The sequence below is a fragment of the Taurulus bubalis genome, assembly GCF_910589615.1.
Source record: "Taurulus bubalis genome assembly, chromosome: 6".
NCBI lineage: Eukaryota > Metazoa > Chordata > Actinopteri > Perciformes > Cottidae > Taurulus > Taurulus bubalis.
The window spans coordinates 16,220,887-16,243,197 of record NC_136594.1 but is presented as its reverse complement, the minus strand read 5'-3'; the positions used below and the strand labels follow the sequence as shown (position 1 = coordinate 16,243,197).

The following is a 22,311-nucleotide window of genomic DNA, read 5'->3' as shown; positions in this document are numbered from 1 at the left end:
ATGTGTCCCTCTCTCATTCTCTTTGGATGTTTCTCTATGTTGCTACATCTCTCCTGTTTGTCTTTTTCCTTTCTGTTTTATTTTTCTATCTGGTTGCATTGGTCAATCTGCCTTTTTGTCTAAATTTTTCTTCTTTTGTACTCTTCAAACAAAACACACACGCACGCGCGCACACACACACACACACACACACACACACACACACACACACACACACACACACACACACACACACACACACACACACACAACCCTCTCTATTTCCTTGCCTGTCAGTCTGTCACAGCCAGCGGACTGGTTTAGCAGGCAAGGTTCAGCTGGGCTCCACAAACACATGGCTCTCAATCTGCCTTCTTGTGTGTGCTGGAATGGTATTTCTTTTTCTATGCTGTTCATGCATTCTCTTCATATTCTTTGAATTGTATGGACATGTTTAAAGACAGTAAAAATGTTTACACTATGGACGAGGAAGACATCAAACCGTACCATATATGTTTTCGTTTTTGGAATGAACTTTGTGTCTAAACTAAGACATTTCGACCACTTGGATCATTTGAAACCCAATATCAATTGTCACATACCTTCAAAAACATATTGCATAATGATTAGGTAACCCTGGAGATATTAAAGCAATGACGTGTCATCTCAAATTCAGCTGCTCTTCAGAAGCCACTGACTCTTTTTCCACACTAAACGAATAAATGTGAGTTTGAATATGGATATAGCAGACAGTGATGCCAATTTTCTCCTTTCTGTCTCTCAAGTGAAATTGAATTATAGATCAAGAACCCCTTATGTGCTCTAACAACAGATTCCTCCAACTGAAACAAAGCCAGCTCCCTCTTATACAACGCCCATTTCTATCTGATCAGCACCATTCATTCCGCCACTTTGACAGGAATCTAATTAGACCAGAATATCAACATTAAAACACATATATGCACCCCTCCTCTCTCTCTCTTTGTTTCTCTGCTCTTCCCTACAGCTGGTGAGAGTATGGGTTGTTGCCGCCCCTCCCCCAGCGTTTGAACAAGCCAATAAGAGAGCACGTCAGCAAAATAACCCTCCCTCCACAAACACACACCATCCCTCCTTTCCCCGTACCACCCCATCCATTCCCTACCCCATCCCCCAGAGCCCTCTACACCCCATCCCCCTTTCCTACCACCCCTAACCCACTTACTCATCCTCCCTCCACCCTCCCGCACACCCACGAGACATCCCACACCCTCCCTACTTTCTCACCCGTGTTCATCCTCCCTATAACTGCTCCCTAGTCGTGCTTATTTTTCCTCAGTTTCGCACTCACTCTTTCTTCAGCCTCCCTCTCCTTCATTACACCCTCTCGCCATTTTACTTATTCCCATCTCTGTTGCTCCCCTTTCTTCCCCCACCGCTCCCTCTCCTCCCTCCCTCTTCTGTGGCCTTATCTTGAGAATATCGGTAGCACACTGGGTGAAAAATTGATCCTCCCCGCCTGTCTGTGGACGCTGCCACAGCGCATTAGCCTGTGTGTGATGCGTGTGTGTGTGTGTGTGTGTGTGTGTGTGTGTGTGTGTGTGTGTAGGCTTGCTGCTTGCGGGAGTGGGGGGGAGGGAGGAGAGAGAGGTGGGAGGGATATTTGCATATCATCAAAGTAGGGAAAGGGAGTGTAATGAAGAGAAAATGTGTGTATTGCGTGCGTGTCTGTGAGTGCGTGTGTATACGTGTATTAAGACGAGTGTTGATGGGTTGGGTTTGAGTGTGTGTGTGTGTGTGTGTGAAATGAGAGAACAAGACCACGGGAATATGGTCTGGGAGGTGAGATGGACTGGGGTGGTTTAGATATGTGTGTGTGTGTGTGTGTGTGTGTGTGTGTGTGTGTGTGTGTGTGTGTGTGTGTGTGTGTGTGTGTGTGTGTGTGTGTGTGTGAAAGGGAGAGAGGACAGACAGACTGAGATCACATGCATGCTTCCCTTCACATGCCATCCATCACACCCCTCACGCACACAGACGACGCATAGCATATATGGAGTCATTATTTACACTAGTTTATGTCAGAGATATTAAATATGATTTTGACACAACAGAACAAAAAAAGTATTCTCTCTCGCTTTACTCATTGCTATGCAACTATGATACATTGCCACGTTTTACTATAAGCTCAACTGTCGTGTGTAGGAGGACACATGCACAAACTTGTTCTGTCTGTGAAAAATCTGTCTCGCAAGGCAAGCAGAGGGTCACACAAGCAGACTCGCTCGCCTCGTTTAGCTTAGATGGTGAATATTTAATTAGACCAATTTATTTCAGACGTGGGGTGAATAAACCTATTTTTTTGTTCGTCACTGTTTATATTATTTCCGTCTATCTGCGTTTTTTTTTTAGCTACTGTGAAATGGTACGCAACTTTTGCAAACACAGCAAATACTTCTTTGCAATGCGAACTTTCAGCTCCAGAAGAAACAGCTGCAATGGGTAGCCTTGGTATTTGTAAATAAATAATTTAAAGCCCCTTTTAGCCTGCCTCTCTGCTATCCGCAGCTTCTGATTTACAAGGAGCTATAGTCGACTACCGATCCTCGACGAATTCATATTGCCATGTAAACTCGTGGTTCTGAAATAAAGTGAACGCAAACAATCCATTAAAACACTTTCACATATAGTTTCGTGTTATTTTCATCTCGGCGAGTGTGTGGGAGAGCTGTATGCCAAAATCAACTACAAACACTTTATGGTTATCTGGTATCGATTGGCCACGCCTGGTGAAATCCGACTTGAGCGTTGACGGTCTGTCACATTTCACGCTGACACCAAGCGAACACTGGGCGCACACACACACACACACACACGCACAGGCATACAGCATACAGCATACACTCACACGCTGGGCTCACCATATTATCGACAGATTCGAGTCAGGAGTACAGTCGAGGAGAGCACATAGCAGGTAAGGTGTTGTGAAAATAACTACTCAGTGTGGGAAATTAGACCGTCTTTCAATGGCAGACTCAGAGGCGGGGTCATTCCTTAAGATCGTGTTAATTTTAGCCGTGGTTCTTTCTTTGTAATTTTAGGTTGACCACTTTTTTTTTTTTATCTTTCTCTGTGCGCTTTGCTGTTCGCCTCTTTCCAGCTGGGAAAACATCACCGGGTCACCCTAAGTCAATGAAATCTATCGCGAATAAGTTTCTTTGAAGCCTTTTTGTTTGGTTATTATTAATCAAGCAATTTAAAGGGATTCGAGGCGTGGGTGGCTAGCGACGGGGTTTTTCTGTGTGTTGGTCGGTGGAGGAGGGGTTGATTGAGCTGCCAAGCTAACGCTGGTAAACGACATTACGCATACTGACTAAACAAGTTTAAATGGCTCTTAAAGTGGACAAAGTTGCGGTAAACTTAGTTCGGGGATTAAATCAGCTATGATAAATCCACTGGGTGTGCTAAGTATGTTGTTGTACGTTTAGAATAAGCGTAATGTGCGTTTACAAACGTTTGCTATGCGCACCAGCGTTAGCATGTCCCCCTCCGCGTTAGCCTCCTGAGCTAGCGAGCCGGACTCACTGCTCGGTTGTTGTGAGCTAAACGTCGCCGGTGAACCACGGGGGTCGGACGTTACTACCCTGTGGAAGAAGAAGCTCCGAATTTGTTTACACCTAAGTTACCGACACCCGACCCGCAGTTGGGCTTCGTAAAGACGCGACATTGTGGACGTTGTTTGGAACAGACGACGTTGTTTGACGTTACGTTAGTTGCTGAACCAGTTTCACGCTGGGTTTTTAGTAACACTACTTAAGACCAACTTAAGGGAAGTGTGAGAGCGTTACTTCAAAGCTGGACCACACATGTTTGTTTCAACGTCAGATAAGAAGTGGCTCTTCATCGTTAAGTGCTTGTGCGAACACGGCAACAAAGAACTCAGTTTAACTCTCCAACTTTGTCTTCATGAACAGCGACTAAAAGCTCCTTCTGTGAGAGGAAACGAGAGGAAAACGCAGGAGAAAAAGAGGAAATCCCCCGAAAGGAAATGCCAATCGCAGCCACTGGACAGCCAACGACTCGGGAGCCTAGAGTTTGCCCCCGGCTGCCCTCCACCCCGGAGCCTGTCCCTAAAGGGGCTGATTTATTCGACGAGGCGGGGGCGGCGGAGTCGGCGGAGCGAACAGAGTACGGGGGCGCGGAGGGGGGCCGGGTCCTGGGCTACAGTTACAGCCAGAGCGGCGCTAGGGGCTTTGCACAGCACGGATCCACCAACGGCTCTCCGCCGCAGTCGCCAGTCGCGTCCTCCTCTTTTCTCTTCCATCCACTTCACCCCCACCAAATGGCCATGGAGCCCCCAAGGACTCGATCGCGTTCTCGGTCTGGATATTACCAGCAGTACGGCGGTGGTGGGAATGGAATTACCAGCAGCGGAGTCATGGGATCTAACCACCATCTCCTCCACCACCACCACCAACACCACCACCACCAGCAGCAGCAGCAGCATCAGCAGCAGCAACTACATCAACACGGTGCCGGTTGCGCACCACTTGGAGCTCACGGCAACCTCCCGGAGAACCAGCCGCGAGCCCCAGGAAGTAACGCCTCCCCCGGCATTCACAGGCTGTCTTCGGTTCCCGGAGCGCACCGGATCCCGGCGGCAGGTAAATGTCTCCACTTGCCATTGTAGCTGACTATATGTGTGTGGCAGTGTAGCCTCGACCGACAGAGGTAAATTAATCCGACTTTTGCCGCTACATACCACCAAGTTGAAGAGCTAGATGTCGAGACGTGAAATGCCCTGGGGATGTGTTCAGAGGCAAGCTGAGAGGAGCGGGCTGTCCGGGGGTTGGCATGACAGAAGTGCGTGTGGGAACACATTTGTTGTATTATAATAAGACTGAGTGTTGTATGTGCTTGCAACAGAGCTGCAGTGTGGATGTGATGCACTGTTCGCGCATACAGTAGGTAAATGAACAGCAGCAGTCAAGTCTGTGGTGTGGACTGGGGGTAGCCTCAAGCTTATTGAACTGCTGTTAATAGTTAGTTACCCAGACCGTTTTTCTTTATGTGACATGTCTTTTGAGTGAACTACACAAATACTGATGCAACTAAACAGTGGGAACAGGCTAGTCTTTCTCTCAACTAGGCACATGTACAAAATGATGGCGAGATAGCCAAGGAGGCCGGCACACCTCATATATTTCTGTAGTGACATTTCTGTTCATTTTATGTATGCTCCATGGCTGTTTTCACATCCACATACTAAAAACAAAATACTGTAAATCTTCACCGTCACCACTTTGGACAAAAGAAAAAACGAAACGGCAAAATATGATGTGTCATGTACTATGAAAAAGGATGGCCATCGCCTCTACAAAATAAACTGGAATAGTCACAGAATTTGAAAATGGCAATTTCCAGGCTTAAATTTTGGAAAAGTGTTGGTATAGTTACTTTGGTTAAACAAACACTTGTTTGAGAAGATCAGTTATGTCACTTGACGTTACATTATTCTCTGCGTGGGGGTAATGTAAAACTTTGTCCTTTTTTATTTTTGTGTTTTTTCTATATGCAGACTTTTTAGAGAATGTATGTTCATGGACATTTTCCTCAATGACATGGGGAAGTCTTACATTTATTATTAAAAAAATAATAAAGTATGGGTAAAGATGCGTATGAACCCTGTCTATACAAACAGTTGCCTTAGAGCTGGATGGGCATATTCTGTTTGGGGGTTCTCCAGTCACTATCTGGGTAACCCAAGCTTTGATATCTGTGCTTCATTGCAATGTAAAATGTACAAAGTGTGACTGAACTGATGCTAGATGGAGAATACATGTGAGGCCACTCGCAGCGTTTGCAGTGCAGTGAACCAAACAACATAGAAACGCCACAGCTAGAGTTTCACATTCAGCAAGGCTCTGGGAAAGCTTTTATGTCAGCACACCTTACAGGCTTCTCAGGTTAGAAAAATGCATTGTTGGTGGATAAGGATTCTTGCACAAACAAACAGTATTTAACACAAACATATACATTTAGGGTGTTCCCAGAAACATGAAGGCATGTACCAACAGTCTTCTGTTTACATTTAGTACAGTTTGGACTGTTTGTGAGCTTACATTTGATTCAGCTGTATGAATCAAATGAATGGGTGAATGGGTATGATGCAGATCTTTTTGTAGTACAAATTTACATTATTGACCATCAAAATGAAGAGACTAAATGAAAGGAGGGGTTTAAGAGACACATTTTATAGTTGCTCATCCAAAACTTCCCTGGGAATTTGTTGCTCCATCCTGAGCAGACTGATTCTACAAGATAACTTAAACACACACCCAGTCATTTCGCTCAATAAGCAACTCATGTTGTAACTTAGTCACTTTTTGGGATTTTCGCCACATAATTCAACTACACAGTGAAACACATAATGTAATGCACATCAAACATTTTTACCAGTCCAAAACCCAAACCTACACCTCATGTTTTTGTCTGTATTGTCACAAAAGGTGCCTGCATGCATGTACACCAGAGACTGAGCAACTGTGTATTGGGACTGGAATTACCTGTCTGAGAGACTAAAACCGGCTGAACATATATACACAGTCAAAGGCCCTTTCTGGACTCTCAGCCTCTATGTTGTCTAGCCATTAGTGTCATGTGTATCTTTGTTTAGATTTACTGACTGAGGGAAATCATCAAGCTCTATGTTTGTATTTTTGTGCTAGAAAAAGAGATCAGGAAGGTAAAAAGCAAGGGTTTAAAAGACCAGGCAATGATGGTGAAGTAGTCTTCTTCAGAATGTATTGGTCTGCTGTGACCTACGACCCATACTCTGTCATAGTAGCTGGGCAATGACATGTAGGATAGCACCAATCAATGGATAGAATGACTGTATTGTATTTCCATCCAAATGGAGTTCGATCTAGAGGGGTAGGCACTGGCTAGAGATTCCATAGACACTCACTCATTATCTGGATTAATTTCAATTAGACCTGAAACGCACAGCACACAAAAGAACAGTAATATGGAAAAAAATATAGGTATTTTTTTTATTTCTAAGTTTCACAAACAATAAAGCAAAAAGTGATGGATGGGTTGTGCTTCATTTTGTAGCTGTGAAGTGCTTCAAAAGTAAAGCAGTTGCTTTATTTTGAAATAAAGGAAACGGACTGCATTAGCTTTATTTTGTGCCATTTACATTGTTAACTTAACCAGAGGAGGTCTCGGCTAATTTATAGTTGAATATTCTCTTCCACAAGTGAAGCAGCTGGTCAGCCGGACCTTTCCCAACACTACACACTTTTTTATTAGACCCACTTTCCATTTCCAGAATGGGCCCTGCTTGATGGGAGAGAGATGGAGAGATACTTAGTCCATTCTTCCTCTGCTAGTCACCTGCGTTTGGCATGAAAGCTAATGATATCCTGTACTCTTCAAATCCTCCTTTTCTCTCTGTAGTAGTCCATTCTAAAACTTCTGGCTTCTTTGTGCCTTGTTCTTTCGTGCCTGTTATATACAGTTTCTAGTGCTCACATTTCTGCCAATTGTCTTTTTGACATTCTATCTCATTTAGTATTTACACGACTTTGCTTACCATTTTAGGAAGTTAACATGTCTGATGAGGTAAAAAGAGAGCCCACATCTGCAACATCTAGACTCAAGCACAGCAAATGTAGAAGCACTTAAGCTTAAATTCCCACCAAATGCTTAAAACTGCTGCCAAATTGGTCCATGTGGATAAATCATCCTCTGTTAGTAGTTGCTATCCTATCCTTATTCTTACCCACCTCTGTCACAGCCGGTCCTCGCTTAGCCACATGCATTTCTCCCTCCCCTTTAGATCAGTCAACCCTTTCTGTACCTCTCCGGTCCATTTTCTCTGGCCTCCTCCCTCCCATTTGTCTAATGGAGGGATCGTTTTAATGGATTGCCCAAAGCAGCAGAGGGGCAGACACTCCTGCCACTCTACCTTTACCCCTCCACTCCTATCCTCTCCATCATTCTGCCAGCAACAGAGGTGAAAACATGCACTCTGTTTCTGTATTTTTTTCTTCTTTTTTTTTTTACTTTCCTTTGTCTTGTCTCCCAGGCAACCCCCTCCAGTTTGAAGAGAAACTCTTTCACTTGGATCGACCAAGTAGCAGGGGTTCCCTGCTACTCTGTCACTCCAAATAAACAACAAAGCAGTCGCGTTGGTAAGCAAGACAAGATCCTGGGGGTAGAGGACAGTGACCTCAAATTAGCTTTAAACCCAATGGATGGGCTCTGATCTGGCTTAACAAAAAATATGTACTTCTAAGAGGGAGTGGGAGAGAGATGATCAATATAGGGAGAATACAAGAGGGGGGTCAGTCAGTACTAAAACTAAACTGGGAAAAAGAGTGGCAGATGGAGGCATAGGTGGTTGGACTAGAGGCAGGAAGTTTCTGAGTGTAGGTAAAAGTCTGTGTGAGATGCATGCAAGCGGGGGGGGGTCGGTCTGTATACTCCTGCTGTTTGCATGTTAGGCTCCTATCCATATGTAACTGGGAATATCCAACGGATGTGGCTCAATTGTGACATGGGTGCAAATCCTTGTTTCCATCGTTTGTTGGAGTTCTGAAAGAGTCAGTCTTTGATCTGCTAGATTTGTGTGTTGCAGCGCTCTCACAGCCTCTCTAACTGGACTTCCTATTGCCTTCATATTATTATTATTATGCTAAAACCTATCCTAGTTGTCTGTGGAAGGACTGCTCTGAACTCCTTTCATCAAGTTTAAATTAAACTTAAAGATGATTCAAGTTTCACCAGGCAGCCACAGATACTAACAAATATACAATTTCTTAAGCTTAGTTTTTACTCGCTGTAGTAAAGCCGGAGTGAGCCAGAAAATGACGTAATCACGGCAGACGCTTTGTTGTGCACCTCTGAATTTTTGTAACTTGGCGCGCAATCACTTGACTGTCACAAATGGTTCACAGAAAAAGCACTATTTACATGTCTAGTGATTATACAAAGAAGGATTTTAAATTCTTTGGTAACGGGTGGTCTTAAAAATCTTAATTTTAGTATATATTTTGTCAGCCAAATCAAACAAATGTACAGATAATTACAGTCCCTCATCATTGTGGAGGTTGATGTAATGCTTTTTGCTGGTTACACCTTTTTTGTGCATATCTATGGGTTACACTCGTTGTCTTTTTGATTCCTCACTGTTAACTTTGTTTGTACGCCCTCTGGCGTTTCGGGCACATAGAATGTAAACGCCTCCGTTTATGCTCGGAGCTCGCGCTACATAAACAAAGCTTTACTCGCTTGCATCTTGAACTCTAGTTGTTTTTGTTGCATCGTGTTGTATCTATGTCTCAACAGTTTGTTTGCATCTTCAGCATTTTCTTTTTATCATTTCAACATAACCCGTGTGTGTGTGACCTTCCTTGTGTCCATCTCTTGTTGTTCTCGTTCTGCCTCTGTTTTAACAGTTATGCAAAGTGAGCTTGCAATGCACATGAACGTGGACTGAATATGCCGCTACAAGCCTGTAGATGTTGATTATGGTTGTTAAGTTTGCTTTGTAGACTTATAGCAAGAACACTTGCTTTAAATGTTGTATTTTGGCAAAACAAGGAGTTTTTCGAACATACTGACAATATCTGTCTTTTGTTGTTTTTAAATTCACTGATTTTGCCAAACCTTTTCACACGGTCCACATTTGCACCTGCTGTAAAAAAGCAACTGTTTTTGTGTCTTATGACATTATTATGGTAAGATTGTCTGACAGTGATCCTGGGGATATAAAATGTGTCTTGGTTGCCCCAAAGACACACAACCGCGACTTTTCAACACGTTATTGCCGTTCAGCTGCTCAGAATGTAGTTTCAATGAGTTGATAGCTCAGTTTGTGGTGATAGTGTAGAGATTTATGATAGAAGAAAAATAATTAAGACTGTCATCTGCCTCTGCCTTCCTGTCCATTACTTTCTCTCCTCTAACTCTCCGTCTCAGCTGGCTTCTGTCTTTCATTGGGGAATAAGGAGGGGAGGGAGGACAGCAGGAGGAGTGAGAACGAGTAAGGTGTGTGTGTGTGTGTGTGTGTGTGCTCGCATGTCTTGTTTAGTTGTTGCCTGGAGCAGGAACTAGATTTTAAGAAACGTATGCATACATACAGAATAAGCTAAACATATTTTTGAATGGAACATTATTCTTTTTCTTTTTTGCAGTAGTGACACTGACTAAGAAAGAAACATGTTTACGATGCAAAACCAATATTCTTTTGGCTTTCTAAGGCTACATATAGGCGGTTATGTGTAAACGAGTTAAAACCACAAAATCCTTGTGATGGGGTGCTCAGAAAGGTTCTTTGGGTAGCTATAGCTCACATAGTCTTGTAAACTCAATACTTTCCTACAGAATAACAAGAGCACATTATGTGTTTTTGCGGCGCTGTGTGAATCAAACCAGATTGGTTGGTCAAGGAAGGATATACAACAGTATTGCATTTATTTTCTTCGTTATTGAATTTTATGCACTTTTTAGGGTTGGAAAAACCCTTGAGGAGCAACCTCACGGACTGCAGCAGTAACAGAACAGAGAGGGAGATAATGAGAAAGATAATGAGGAGGGAGGAACAATAAATAGATGGGGGAGGACAATGAAGTGGGAGAGAGGTAAAATTAGTACCCTTTCTAAATGCACACACATTCACGCTTGCCATTAGGCCCGTGTGAAGCAGTGTTAGGCAGGTAATGGGTGGGCAGACGTTACATGCCCGCCTATTTTAAACCTGTACGCCAGCTTGTTACTCAACTATGCTTTACACTAGGGTGTGAAGTGTGCTGTGACATGTGCTCAGAAGGAGGGGTGATGTGAGGTGTGTGTGTGTGTGTGTGTGTGTGTGTGTGTGTGTGTGTGTGTGTGTGTTACACATTGCCTGGCTGAAATTGTCTTTCTGTATGTAAATTGTTAAAAAAGTTCTGCAGCAGTCGACAATGTTGCCGTCCATTTTCCAATTTGTTACTGTTCAGCTGGTGATTTTTTTTTTCTAGTAAGCCTGTCACTTATCTATCATCTTATCTATCCTACCACTTTCTTTTTACCCACTCTCCCCAGTGTTTTTCTGTTTTGACATGAGAAGGGAAGTCTAATAGAGAAAGTCTGCAACAGAGAGGCTGATGGAGATCATGGGCCGAGATGGTGCGATATGGAAAGCCAGGAAATGTGGACGCTGTGAGATAAAGTAGTGGGAAAATATGGGAGAGAGACAGGCCGGCAGATCGGGAAATAGATCGGTGGCAGGGAGGGATGGTGATGAAGTGATGGAGAGTGTGAGGAGGAGGATGTGTAAGGAGGGTGTCTGTGCTGAGTGCAGAGGGGAGAGTGAGGGAGGGAGAGGTGGAGGAAATGGATAGAAATAGCTGATGCACTCTGAGGCTTACAGAAAATCAATAGCAGTCAAGAGGGGAAGCCGCAACCCCCACCCTGCTCCCTCTCTCTCTGACTGCTGTCTCCGCCTCCAGTCGTCTTCCTTATGCGTTCCCCCCCCCTCCACTCTTGATCCTTTCCCCATCTCCGTTTCCTCCTCAGTGCTTTCACCTTTTCATGTACATTTCCATTGTTGTCCTCTTACCGCCACTTTGCCTTATTCGTGTTTGTCACATTCTCTTCCCTGGTCCCCCCGCCCCCTCATCCTCACCTCCCATCGCTGCTGCACTGGTCTTGTCTTTCATCCTCCTTACAAAGCATCCTCCTTTCGTCTACAGTCTTCCCCATGCTTTAGATGGGACATGGGTATCATGGAACTGTACCTCCCATCATTTTCTTAACTTTCCATGACATCTGAAGTCAATGGCAGTTTTCTGCAGTCATTGGGAGGTGTGTCTGTAAACGTACAGTAGTTTATTCTTCACACTGTCACTTAAACCAATTAATTGTAGATTACTTCATTTTTGTTTCCAGCATTCACCCTTTTCTACATTTGTATCATACTCTACTTTTATACCAACCGTAACCATGACACTTCAGTAGAGGTTTAAACTTTTTTTTTTAGTCAAGACTGTGGTGTGCTATTCTTGTGGGACTTGTAAAGTAGGGCTCTTTGGCTTGTTTTCTTCTCCACCATGCTTGGAGAAGTGATGCCATTTCACATAGAAATGGCCCAATGTAGTGGCTAGAAACAATAAGCGCAAGTACTCTTGCAATATTTACTGTAAATGAAAGGTTGTTGTGAAGCTTATAATGGTTACTCCATTTTGGCATTGCCTTTTCTTTACTTAAAAGTGAAGGTCTTCCTTTTGTTAAATCATATAGTTTCAAATGGACAGTTATTAGTGTTTTTATTAAATTCTCTTTTCCACCCATCCTCATGCTTTGACGCTTTACTATTTCCCCACCAACATTTGTGACATTGACATTGATTTTGCCTGCAGCGTGTCTCTTATGCGTGTGCATACGTCTCCAGAATCTACCTTGACGAGACAGTGTTTAAAGTATTAACATATTTTATAGTTCATACTATTCATGAAATAGCCCCTATTAGCATTTTCTAAAATGTCCTAGATGCAGGAGAAGAAATGATTGTGTCCACACACATTTTAAATTCATATTGCTATCCTACTGTTCAGCTTTCCTTGAGGGCCTAAGTGTAGAAACTAAACTGTGTGTTCTGTGCTGTGTGCAGTCTGTTAGTCCAACAGTCAACATTGTGTCATCGAAACATTTCAAACCTGTTCTGTAGCCTCTGTGCTGTGCTCTATAGAGTGACTCCGACTGAATGACTCGTCTCTGACTCAATTTACCGGTCTCTCTGACAATTTGCAAGTGAGACCATATTCAGGGAGGGAGCTGGATTTTTGGCTATTGTGACCAGTGAATGAGTGTCGTACAGAAAAGCGCTATGCAGCCGGTGAGTCCCATGAAGGCTTCACCAGCACTTCCCAAATCAACTTGGTGAAAATAGCCCTTTAGCCGGTTTTCACCACACTAATGTAAGCTTTACTTAACTCAACCTTTTTAATCCATTTATTTTCTAAGGATTGGAGAGGAAATGCTTTTTTAAGAATTGAGGAATTCAGTTGTGAAAACCTCACTCACTCTCTCTTTCTCTTCTTTCTCTTTCTCCCCCCTCTCTTCTCTTTGTTGTCAATCGCAGCTTTTCTTTAAAGAAGGAGGCTGTGAGCAAGAAAGATCCCACAAACAACAGCCAAGGGGTTAAAAATGCTCTTTTCAAGAGGCCTTTTTGCATCTTTTCCCTTCTAGTTTAGCTCTTCATATCTATCGTTAAGGTAGACTTGTCTGGAGTGCCCTTGGGAGTGCTTACCCTTGGTATACCACTACCACCATCTGTGGTGAGGACGTCCCTAGCTAAACACATGCCCATGACAAAGGGAAAAACAAAACCCAGAATGAATAGAAAAGACAATAAAAAGATGAAAGGATTGTGGCAAAACAAAGGAGTAAAAGTCTTAGCCATGATGCAAGCGGCAGTATCATCAGCTTCACTAATCCAGGATTAGTGTGTGTGTGTGTGTGTGTGTGTGTGTGTGTGTGTGTGTGTGTGTGTGTGTGTGTGTTTGGTGCTGTACACATGGTCAGTACCCCTTCTCACAAACATGTTGTCATTGTTTTTTTGCTGCTGTGTATTAAAGCCTACTTGCATACGAACAATAACAACAATAGGATTAATCGTACTGTAGATTAATAGGAGTCTTTCCACAAAGTCTATCAATGTCAACAAAAGGTATTATCAACATGTTTGGATATCATATTGTACAAATAATACACACACACACACACACCTAAACTCATGCTAGTCAAATACTTTATTCAGTGTGTAAACATGCAGTGACACATCGGTTGGTGATCTAAATGGAATTGCATACAAAATGAATCATTCATTTGATTACATTGTTGGCAGTGTGAAAATCACACATTTTCTGCAATTATTGGGAATATTACTGAATTTAACATGAATGACTTAACAAAATGTAATAATTTTGGGAAAATGGTTATTAAACATTTCTTTTGATATATTTGACATCTCCAAAAAAATCTACCACAACGAATTCATGAAAATGAGATGTGTTGTTTATAAAATGTTGAACATGTAGGAAGTCAAACATATTATATGAATGTGCAGTGTACAAAATGAACACCAGACCTAACAGACTTAAGGAATATGTTGTCTCATTGTATGACCTTGTATCTTTTCTGTGTAGGAGCTTCTGGCGGATCCTACCTTTGCCACCCTGATCATGCTTATGGAGATGAGAGTGATAAGGTAACCTTTTACATACACGATACAACATATATTGATGTATTTCAGAAGTACACTATTGTGCAGCCTGATTTGAGATTGTGTGATCCAATATTTGATTATAGTTTCTCTCAGCTGAAGCTGTGTGAAGGACACACACACACACACACACACACACACACACACACACACACACACACACACACACACACACACACACACACACACACACACACACACACACACACACACACACAAAATCAGACCAGGGTAGGTAGGTGTGTGTGAACACAATGTATATGCAGAGTGCAATGTGTGAGTCTCGTACTCCCACAGTGAATTCATCGTTGTCTAAAAGTGTTTTCAAATATATATATTTTAAGGCAACTTTAGAGTTATAAAGTAAAATGTATTTATTATTACAACAAATCCACCCGCACTATTCCAACGTGATCATTAGTGTCTCTTCTCCTTTTAAAAAATCAACAACAACCAACCCATTAAATAGCATTTGGGCTGAATATGGGATAATTTAGTTGAATCTTAAGCTCAGAGATGATGTTCAGTATGTTGCACTTTCAGGCCGTCATGTTTGTTGTGTATATACTTTTAACCGTAGTACCTCCTTGAGAAACGCAAATCTCAACTCTGCTTTATGTTTCACAAATGCTAAAGTATATTTATATGGTATTCATTTGAACCATTATACAAGTTTAGAGAGCCGGCTTAAGCATATGCCTGTAGCAATCATGCCACCTAAAGGGTGGAGAAATGTAAAGTGTGCTTGTTTGTTGTCTAAGCACATTCATTTCCTTACGGGCAGTTGTGCTCAAAATGCGCCACAGGTTTTGTTTTCATTTTTGTTTTCATTTGATTAAAAGGACATTGTAAGAGCTGACCATGCTTTTAACTATTTCGCTGATGATCAATTGTGGAAACCATATAGTTTTTAATTTCCATTGAGGGTACTTAAATTAATTTGGGAAGAAAACAATCTTTTCAGCATAACTGATCATTTCAGTAAACATTGCCATGTCAATGATGATAGTATTATATAAACACATTCATGTAGTTCATATAAGCCTAATTTAAAGTGTACATGTGTATTTCAGTAAATTATAGTCATCGTCACAAGCGAAAGCCTGTTTTTAAAAAGCCAGCAGTCGAAGCAAAAAACAGTGAAGAAGGAGAAGAGGGGAGGCAGGATGCTGCGGAAGGTGTTTCAGAAAGCTTGGAGGGAAGGGAGGAAGGGAGGGAGGGGAGGCCGAAAACAGGGAGGGGGTTCTGCTAATGATTTCAGCTCCAGCTGTGGGACTTGGTTGGAGTGAGGGAAGGGGAAGGAGGAAGGGAGGAACAGTGGCAGAGGAAACAAAATGGGCTTTGAAATCTTGTTGATGGAAAGAAAATAAGTGGGGGAGGGAGAAGTGTTTGAGTGTTAGTGGAAGCATGTCTGCAAATATTAATGAATCTGTAAAAGCAAATGACCATATTTGCTCAGTGTGCAGTGTGCACATTCATGCACAATTTCTAGGGCATGAATGCTGTAAGAAGGAAACTTGGTCTCAGTTGTATGTCTTGTGAGTGAGGTGAGTATTTGCATTCACTCTGTGGGCCTCTCTTTATTTTGGTTCCCAGCATTGACAGCAAAGCTACAACAGCTGCTGGCCTCAGCTACTGGGTGTGTGTGTCCGAGTAGATGCATGCACATCCCAAATGTAGACCTAGTGAACTAGAATGTGGTAGGGTGTGTCTGTACTTGTGCTTCAGGGTATCTGCCCAGCTTGGTGTGTTCACGCTGAATGTGAAAGGAATGGAGGGTGTGTATGTGTGTGGTCTCCACAATGTGAGCACAGCCGAATGTGCTGTAATATCAGCCATAGAGCAGTTCACAATGTTTTTTTTTGGCTGTGCCGGGAGTCACTGTGTGTCTGTCTAAGTGTCTGTGTGCGTTGAGTCGGCATGTTTTTTTTCTCTCCATTATTCTGGCTTTACTGCAAACATGTTTGGACCAGAAGCGTGTATATAAGTTTACAACAAACACTCCCTTAGAACATAAGGCGAGCACGCGCACACACACACACACACACACACACACACACACACACACACTCCTTTGTCTGACACCGCTCTCCTCCCACTAACGCGGGTAGACAGGCCCATCAAACTTTCATACTAATGGGCAATAGTCTGCATGTGTTAAGACAGTGTGTGTGTGTGTGTCCTGTCTAAGAACTTCTTGTCTTGTCCCCTCGGATTTTAGGCCGGGGTCTCAGGACAGGGACATACAGGACAGACAGAGGAAAAGGAGGGAGGGAGCAAGAGGAAGAGGGGTACAGCTTATCTGATGGAAGGAAAGGGGGGGGGGATGGGAGGATGTTGTTGAGGAGGGTGGGCGTGTGGGTGTGAGGAGGGAATATGGAAGGCATGGGATGGAGGAAGCTGGCTTAGATATGAAAATGGGCACAGTAGATGTCCCTAGGGGGTTGGTGTTGGGGCTAGGCTGGTGCAGAGGTTGTGGGGTGTTTGTAAGAAGGGGGGTGTTTAGAGGAGCAGAGAGGTTTGGTAGTGGGGGTGGATCACTGATGCCCTCCAGCATGCATAGAAAGGGGCATAGATATATTCATTCATATCATTCCAACCCCTTTGCCACCACACAATTAAAACGCTGGCTGTCAAAGTAAGTACATCATTACCTCCCGAGAGAATGACATAACTGTATACAGGTACATGTATTTTGAACTATGGGACGGACCGGTAAGGATGCATTAAGATATAAGCTTTGAAATGGTCGGGACAGACTTACTGACGCACCAGTCATTTTACACACACATTCTAAGCAAAGGTAATTTACACAACATATAAAAATACAAACAGACACACAAACTCAAGTTCATTGTGCGTAAGCCATATGACCCGAATATGTTTTGTCATTAAGGGTCTGGTGCGCCCTGAGGCTCCACCAAGCGTCTCCTCTCTTTCATCTGTCTTCTGCACTCATTCTATCTCCACTTCTACTTCCATTGTCCATCCTTCTTTCCAGCCCTCTCCTATCACACAGTTGTCTCTGCTCAAGAAAAAATGAAGTCATTGTTACTGTTCGTCTTTCCCAAAAGCTGGTCAAGCTCAGGTCACATCCAGTGCTCGTGAGAGATGGAGGCGTTAGTGTACAGTGTGTTTTGGCCCAACAGTCAAAATATTGTTCACACATTTGTTTAGGTTTGTTAGAACCACAGCATCTTGCTCCAAAGAGCTTCAGAAGGTTTTGTTCTTCATAGGTTGTAGAACTCAAACAGTGGCAGCTGCCCATGTGTGAATGTGAATTTGCGCATGTCTGCAGGCGTTTCCATAACTGTGTGTGTGTGTTTCTGCAGCCTGCTCTCCAGCTGTTTCCTGTTAGCTATCACACTGCTCTCAAGGTTGCTGAGCTGTGTATGTGTGTCTCTGGATGTGTGTGTTAAAAGTCACAGCCGCTGAGTCATTTTTATCACACTTTAACAATGTGTCTCTCCCACGAAGAGGGGAGGTGGAAGCAGGGATCAAGTAAGTAGAGGGGGGGAAAGTAATGGTAACTGTGTGTGTGTCTTCAAGAACCTGTGTGTTCCTCAGCGCATAGCTAAGGTCTGTGTGGGGAGAGTGAGTAAGAACTGACACATGAGCGTGTGTGTTCTTGCCTGTGTGCGAGTCACTATTTGACTGTAAGTGAAGTGACTCACAGATGAGTTGATAGGATTGAAACAGAGTTCATGATAACTCCTTAGTCAGTCTAAATCTAGATGACAACATGTTCAGCTATTCTGTGTATCACTGACTTCTGTTTGTTGAGCTCTCCAGTTGAGGGTGTGTATGTATGACTCGCACATGGGCTTGTGAGTACTTGTCCTGCATTTGCATTTCCTCACTCCAAGAGGAAGTGACTGTACCCTCAGGGCCTCAGAGCGCTGGTGGTGTAATATGCTCTCTTTCACACACACATTGCAAACAAATGCCATGAGTCACAAAGGAACTTAGTGTCCATGCAGTAGTATGGATTGGAGGACTGTTAAGCATCGTGAAATTGATTTGATATGAGTGCTATGGGTCACTAACCACAACACTCATCCTCTCTTCTTTTTCCTCCTCCATTTTCCACCCATCCCCTCTGCAGAGTGAGGAAAGCCCCAGTCCAAAGCGCCAAAGGCTATCCGGTCAGTCTGTCTTGGAACAGCTGACCTCATCCGCCCCCCCACCATCCACCCCGTCTCCCCCCATCCGCCCCTGGGAGTCAGGACCCCCAAGTCGAAGACAACCTCACCCCCACACGCACTACCATCAGGAGAGATGCCTCACTCCTGCTCGGCACAGACGCAGGTCGGTAGATTTCTTGAAGTCCGCAACTCAGTTTACTTAACTGAGATTCCTAAATGTGACACTGTCCCTCTTTCCTTACCTCTAGCCCGCCAGCAAGGCGTCAGCGTGGCCGCCTCGCCAGACCCACCCGTCACATGCCTCCCCATCACCACCCCGCCACCCAAAGCCCTGCACCTCGGCTGTCGCCGTCAGAGCACCAGGATGAAAACTACCACCACAACCCCCATCCCTCCACACACCAAGCATACCCAACACACACACCGAGCATCTATGGTCAGCCCCCTACAGCTGGAGGTGGCGGGACAGGTTTGGAGGAGCCCCGGGCTTTCCACCCTCCCACCTTGTCGCCACGACTACTGCACCCGGCTGCCCACCATCATCACCTTCACCATCATCATCCGCAACAGCATCATGCAACGCAACAGCAGCAAGGAGCCATGGTCATGGACTTGCATGAACAGGTTGGTCTAAAAAAAATACTTTCAATTCACTTGTTGGCTACAAATCAAAGTTAACTAGATTGTGGTTTAATACATTTGGTCAACACTCACTAATTTCCTCTTGGTTTTGTTTGTTTTTTTCGTAGAGCTGCTGGTGGCTAAATTCCTGTTTTTTAAATGGAAATGTAGTGAGAGAGTGAGAGTGAGAGAGAGAGAATTTACTGTGATGTGTTTTTCTCCCCAGCTGCAGCAGGGCAGTGTACCGGTATCCTACACAGTGACCCCAGTCCCTCCTCACAGTCTGGCAGCACCTTTGTGTAGTGGCCAGCACCTTCCACCTACCTGTTCCTCACAACAACAAGTCCCCGCCTGCAGTGTGGTTTTCAGCACCGGACAACACTACCACCCGGTGAGAAGAACACAGCAGTGTGCATTTTGTAGGAGTGTGTGGGTTTGTTTGTTAATAAGAAAGTACACTTTGTGCTATACAGTCTCTCTTATGAATCAACTAGAGAAAATGCACAGTGTACAAATAGGAAAGTGGGTAAAATGTGGGAATGACCTACAGAACATTTTCCTGTTTTTAAAGGGGCTTGTTAATTCTTCATGCCCTGGCTGCCACCTTGTGGCAAGACTTGTCACAATGGTGAAGAATAAACATTCCTAACTTTTCTCTCTTCTTATTCCCCCTTCTCTAGATGCTACAGGCTTGTTCAATGCAACATTTGCCAGTGCCGTATGCCTTTCCCTCGCTGCTGTCCAGTGACCCTCAGTTCCTGCTCCCCCATCCGCCCCACCTCTCTCACCACCCGCCTCACCTCCCCACACCCGGACAGTTCCTGCCTTTCCAGACGCAACAGCCCCGATCGGTACGTGAATGATTTATGATTCAGAAGGATTTCGGTATGCATAAAGGAATCCATTCATGTTTGTGAAGTTATGGTTTATTATTAGTAGTTTGATATGGACTTGATATATACCAGCTAATAAACAACCCCTAGTTGTATTAGTGTTCTAGTCAAATAACAGAAAGGTGTCTTCTAGCCCAAAAATAGCATTATAATAATAATATATGTAAACATCTTTGGCCCAGTTATTATCCCCTCATAACACTCGTTATCTATTTGTCATGACCGATAATATAGCGTGTTTCTTCACAGCCTTTACAGAGGATCGAAAATGAGGTTGATATTCTCGGAGAGCAGCTTTCAGTTGGTGGAGGCTTTAGCTACGCCCACCATCACCACCACCACCATCACCACCAGCCTCCCCCCACCCTGCCGCCCTCCACACCACTCCAGTTCCTCTCGCACCATGATCCCCTGTCGCATGAGCTCTTTACAGTGGTGAGTACATTCATGACCGTGGCCATATTTGTTTGGATTATAGTATATGATGATGTATCCCTCGTGGGGTGACTGATTCAGTGGTGAGCAGGGTCGTCCTTCAATCAGAGGATCGGCGGTTCGGTCCCCGGCTCCGCTAGCCTATGTCGATGTGTCCTTGAGCAAGACACTTAACCCTACATTGCTCCTGTAGCTGCGCCTACAGTGTGTGAATGTTAGATAGTCCTGATGTGGCACCTTGCATGGTAGCTCCTCATCAGTGGGTGAATGATTCCGATGTAAAGCGTCTTTGAGTATTCAGAAAAGCGCTATATAAAATCAAAGTATATAAATATATGAAGCATTTTCACTTCTCAGGAATTAATAAATTTTATTTTCTTTGTCCCATCTTTTACAGCCCTATCCCCACTTCATGCCTCGCCGATTCACAAGCCGGCGTTACCGCTCTCAGCAGGCTGTACCCCCATCACCCTACCACCCCAGCTTCCTGCCTTACTTCCTGTAAGTGTTTCTAATGTTCTTTCTGTTGTAACTACACCGATATATTTGCAGTAGATTTGAGTGGCTCAGACACATAACAAATGCAATCTACTACATTTTGTCTACCATGTCTTCAACCACATACAGGTCTATGCTTCCCGTGCCTCCAAATGTGGCCCCCACTATCAATCTAGAGCTGGATGTGGACGACGGAGAGGTTGAGAACTATGAGGTAGGACAAACTGCTGCCACAACAATCGGCCAATAATAATGTTAATCCGTGATACACCTTATCACGTATGCACTTTTTTCTTCTTCTCATAGTCTTTAAACCTGGAATGGAGAGAATCTGTTTTCTAATTGCTTTTAATACTTTTTCCATTGCGAACGTCTAAACTTTGCATTTCTGTTTGAAACCTTCAGGCCCTGCTGAACCTTGCAGAACGTCTTGGGGAGGCCAAGCCCCGTGGTCTAACTAAGGCCGATATAGAACAGCTCCCATCATACCGGTTCAACTCCAACAACCATCAATCTGAACAAACACTGTCAGTACCTTTCTACCTTAAAAAAATCTGTGTTATGGGGATTTTTTTTATGCGGTATGATTTTGTACAACATGTTTTAAATAGTAACAACCTTGCTTTGTCTTACAGGTGCGTGGTTTGTATGTGTGACTTTGAGTCTCGCCAGCTCCTAAGGGTCTTGCCCTGTAATCACGAGTTTCACGCCAAGTGTGTAGACAAGTGGCTCAAGGTGAGTGAAAACACGCCGCTATTTGGATTAACCTAAACTGTATTCCACTGCACTCTTAAAGCCTGGTCAAATCAGAAAGTGGCCCAATTACATTCATACGTGTTTTCGTGCAACATTTTCTTTTCTGGAAGCCAGGAAGTAGTGACCTCTCACGAGACTAGTGGGCGAACTATCGTAGATGAGCAAACAGCTAACATGCTAGCTAGGCAGAACATGCTGCCACTAGTATGTTACAATAGCTCTCTGTGCTTGCTTTCATTATCCTAGTTCCGGGGCTTTTATTACCCCCCCGTTATTAGGTTTTCAGAATTGTACTTCTTTTCATTCAGTAATTGAAGGGAGAAAGGCACTCTTTACTAACAAGCTAGCTAACTGACAGTAAAGAGATGGTTAGCCAGCTTCGCTAACAGAACAATAAGTGGACACAGTTCAATCAAAAGATGTACATTTTACCATCAACTCCTGTCTCATGCCTTCTGTGGAGCAATTCTCACTCGTATTATCTACACACAAATGTATACATATCTGTGTGTGTTATGTATGTATGTATGTATGTATGTATGTATGTGTATATTGACCTACATCTCCTTACTTTTTCATCCCTTCCAGGCTAACCGAACTTGTCCTATCTGTCGAGCCGACGCCTCTGAGGTCCAGCGAGATTCAGAGTGACCAAAACCCTCAAATCCTTGACTCTTTTGGATGAACCAACCAATCAGTGAACTTCTCTCCTGTTATCATACCTTTCTCTCACACA

General features: G+C 43.7%; 1 protein-coding gene across 1 annotated transcript; it reads left to right on the top strand.

The window, feature by feature from the left end:
- Positions 1 to 4,003: 4,003 nt before the first annotated feature.
- rnf38 (ring finger protein 38) lies at positions 4,004 to 22,226 on the top strand (the record flags this gene model as incomplete). Its single annotated transcript, XM_079219666.1, has 12 exons — positions 4,004 to 4,619; positions 14,151 to 14,212; positions 18,333 to 18,535; positions 18,621 to 18,996; positions 19,220 to 19,384; positions 19,674 to 19,844; positions 20,136 to 20,321; positions 20,719 to 20,822; positions 20,949 to 21,033; positions 21,225 to 21,346; positions 21,455 to 21,554; positions 22,164 to 22,226. 12 exons carry the CDS (start codon positions 4,004 to 4,006, stop codon positions 22,224 to 22,226), a joined length of 2,253 nt encoding a protein of 750 aa, XP_079075792.1.
- Between the last annotated feature and the right edge of the window lie 85 nt (positions 22,227 to 22,311).